The sequence below is a fragment of the Melospiza melodia genome, unplaced genomic scaffold (assembly GCF_035770615.1).
Source record: "Melospiza melodia melodia isolate bMelMel2 unplaced genomic scaffold, bMelMel2.pri scaffold_18, whole genome shotgun sequence".
Classification (NCBI taxonomy): domain Eukaryota; kingdom Metazoa; phylum Chordata; class Aves; order Passeriformes; family Passerellidae; genus Melospiza; species Melospiza melodia.
In genome coordinates, this window is record NW_026948525.1 from 8,434,764 (window position 1) to 8,438,285 (window position 3,522).

The 3,522-nt window shown below is 50.7% G+C and overlaps 1 protein-coding gene across 1 annotated transcript; it reads right to left on the reverse strand.

The window, feature by feature from the left end:
* Window positions 1-384: 384 nt before the first annotated feature.
* LOC134433424 (zinc finger protein 134-like) lies at window positions 385-3,287 on the reverse strand. Its single transcript, XM_063182269.1, has 3 exons — window positions 3,157-3,287; window positions 1,845-1,910; window positions 385-1,691 (listed from the first exon to the last, which is right to left on the reverse strand). Exons 2-3 carry the CDS (start codon window positions 1,864-1,866, stop codon window positions 1,270-1,272), a joined length of 444 nt encoding a protein of 147 aa, XP_063038339.1. The 5' UTR covers window positions 1,867-1,910; window positions 3,157-3,287; the 3' UTR covers window positions 385-1,269.
* Between the last annotated feature and the right edge of the window lie 235 nt (window positions 3,288-3,522).

Genomic DNA, 3,522 nt, shown 5'->3' on the forward strand with positions numbered 1-3,522 from the left:
TATAAACAAAAAAATTAAATTGAAATTAAATAAATTATAATAAAAATGAAATCTAAAAATCTCAAGTCTTCTTTACAATACTCCAAAAATGATTCAACCCAAACCAACAACTATTACTATAATATTACCAATGCATATAAAAAACCAAATTATATACCAAGAAATACCTTTTGAAAGTTTTAACTCAATAACTAATATACTTTAGATAAAAAATATCTAAAATACTAACATACAATCTAACACACCTTAGTAAACCAATTCATATTACAAATATACTAAACACAAAACCAAACACCACTATAATTTCTCATACATTTTAAACAAAAAATTAAACTTTAATAACATCCTTAAGTACTCTTGAAAAATTAAAATCCTTCTTAAAAAATTGTGTGTGGGTGGTTTTATTTGGATATTGGTTTCTGGATTGTTTGGGTTAGATGATTTTAAAAATGGGATTTTTATAGTAATTGAATCAGCTGAGAAGGTGGCACTCTGCAAACAGAACTGACTGAAAATTAATGGGACACAATTGATTAACTCTGAAAGTTTTATTTGCTATCATATACATCCCACTCAGCCAGCCCCACACAATTCCCATCCCATTGCTTGACATTGGGATCCCACTTCTCCCAATCTCCTCCCAACTCCATCTGATCCTGGTGAGATGGGGAATTGAGTGAGTTTGGCCTGGGACTGAGATTTTTGAGGAGGGAACAAGCAATTTAAGGTAGGATTGAGCCCTTTTGGGTTAAAAAAATTGGGTTAAAAGTTACTTTCAGTGGGACTTGTGTGGTTTTGAGGTGACAGATGTATCCATATTGGCTTTTGGAGTACAGAGAGATGGAGAAGAGAAAAAAATTAAGGCCAAATGAATAGACAAGCAGCCAGGTGTGTTCCCAACATGGATCACAGGGAATGTGAGTGACTAGGGCTGTGCCCAAAGTGCCTCCTCCAGTGGGGGATGGAGCTGGAGCAGCGCACGAAGCTCCTCCTGCACTCAGGGCACTCGCAGGGCTTCCTTTACCGGTGCCTTTGTTGGTGTTGGGTCAAGTGAGAGCTGCTTGACAAGCTCTTCCCACACTGGGGACACTTGTAGGGCCTCTTGCCAGTGTGGATGTGCCGGTGGGTGACGAGGATGGAGTTGTGCTTGAATCTCGTCCCGCAGTTGGGACACTGGAAGGGCCTCTCCTCTCTGTGAATCCGATAGTAGTGGAGGATATCTGACTTGATTCGAAACCCCTTCCCACACTTGGAACACTCGTAGGGCCGTTACGCAGTGTGGAGCTTTTGGTGGCGGAGCAGGTGAGAGCTCAGGCTGAAGCTCTTCCCACACTCCCCACACTCGTAGGGCCTCTTCCCAGTGTGGGTCCTCTGGTGCCTGATCAGGTTGGACCTCAGGCTGAAGCTCCTCCCACACTCCACGCACGTGTGAGGCTTCTCCCCATCATGGAGCTGCTCATGAAGCACCAGCTCCGAGCTCTGGCTCCATCTCCGGCTGCCTTCCCAGCCCTGGCTGGCTCTTTCCCCCTCAGATCCCCGCCAGCTGCGTTTGCAGCCCCTCCTCGTGCGGCATCTCCAGGGCTTTTCCTCCCCGTTGGCTTCCTGCACCGTGGAGCCGCTCAAAACGGCCTCTTGCACCAGGTTCTGCCGCAGGCATTTGTCCTCCCTGCTCTCCATGCTCAGCTCCTGCTCTGGGGGAGGAAGAACAAGGACAGGATGGGATTTGCCTCCGTGCCACAGGCAAGGGCAAGGAGATTCCTCCAGGGCTGAGCTGCAGCCAGGGCTGTGATGGGCTGGGAGAGGGAGCAGCACAGAGGGGAAAGGGGCAATGACTTCCTCCTCACCTGCCTCAGTGTCCCGGGGCATCTTCCTCTTCTTCGCAACCTCCCGGGGGTTGGCAATGGGAAATCCTGGTTTGGGGAAAACAAGGGATGAGCACGTTTCTAGGAGCATCGGGCAGTAGGACAGTCGGGACGGACGGAGACGAGAGACCTCTGAAGGCAGGTCGTGAACTTGCGGTTTATTGCAAAGGGCCTGGGTACAGGGCCCTGCTTGGAGCTGCCAGCCACAGCTCGGAGCAGGGCCGAGAAAAGAGAGGGGTAGAGAGGATGAGAGGGTAAGAGCGTAAGAGGGTAAGGTTCCCGTTACAATGCAATAAATCTTTTTCTGTGTTGAATATTCTATTTCTCACTAACTAATATAGGGCAAGATACGAATCCTATAGCATTTACATACAGCCTACAAGATTCATTACATCACCATACTATGTTACATTTAACACCTAAAAACTACTCTTTGGACCCCTTCTGCTGAGCTAGTAGGGTCTGCTCTGACCCTTGGACCTGTCTGCAAGCAGAGAGAATTGTTTCATCAAAAGGGGATTACCTTCAGTCAGGCCACACCATTGTTTTCCAGTTGTTCACTAACTAAGGTATCTCAAAGCTTGCTTTCATTTCAACCTTGCTTTTACTTTCTATATTCTCAAAATCTTTTGCCAGACAATCATATTTATAAGGCTTCCGTGTTTCATCTTACCCAACACAGGTTCAGTTTGAATGTCCCTCTGCCCAAGTCCCTCTCTACAAGTCACCGGCCGTGTGGGCTCCAGAAAACCCTCCCAAACACCAAGATTCAGCCCTGAAAAAGCCTCCCAGGAGTTCCCCGACCCTGCACCCTCCCCTCTGGTGTTCGGGTGATCCCCCCTGTACCGGCTGCTGGGGTCACACTTGGATTGGGGGTCCCCCCTCTCGTCAGTGCCCACCCTGCCCAGGCTGCTGGCAGTCCCAGCAATGCCAAAAGCTCCCCCTTTTTCTCTCTCCCCATTTCGGGATGCCGGGGCTGTTTGGGCTCCCGGGCTCCCTTCTCCCCTCGTTCTCTGCTCTGGGCTGCAGCAGCTCCAAGGAGTCCTCCCTGCCCCTCTCCAGGCTCTTGAGGCTCCCACCAATGGCAGCGCTCCCCCCTCTCTGGGCTCCCCGCTATGGGCTCCTGGGGCACACAGGGCTCTGCTCCTCCAGGCTGCCTCTGCCGGCAGCTGCCACCGGCACCTCCCGATGTCCCCCTGAGGGGCCTTTTCCGCTCAGCCTTGGACTTCTTCATTCTCCAAACATCCCCCAAAAACTCTGGGATATCCAGGCCGGGCTCCCCCTCGCCACTCACCTGCGCAATGTGGGGGGTGATTATCCCGCAGGTGGGGGCTGCAACTTCAGGCAGGGCTCAACTGCGTGGTTCTGTCTGCTCAGCCTTGATCCGCCTTTGTCCCTCCTCTTCCTCCTGCTCCTCCTCTTCCATCCCCCCTCCTCCTCCTCCTCCTCTGTCTTATCTCCACCTCCTTCTCCGCCTTCATTCCGCCCCTTCCATCCCTCTCCCTCCTCCTCCCCCCATACCACGCCTCCTTCTCCTCCTTCCATCGTTGCTGTCTCTCTGCCTTCATCCCTTGTCATGGTTTGTGCCTGGCACAGAGCCAGTGCCCCCATGAGAGTACCTTCTCCCTGGTGTCTGCTATGAAATGTGACCAGGAATAAG

Excerpts from the sequence above, each read along its gene's own strand:
- LOC134433424 (XM_063182269.1), bottom strand. The coding sequence starts at position 1,866 with ATGCCCCGGGACACTGAGGCAG. Across the intron at positions 1,692-1,844 it reads GCCCCGGGACACTGAGGCAG|AGCAGGAGCTGAGCATGGAG; the intron begins GTGAGGAGGAAG and ends TTCCTCCCCCAG.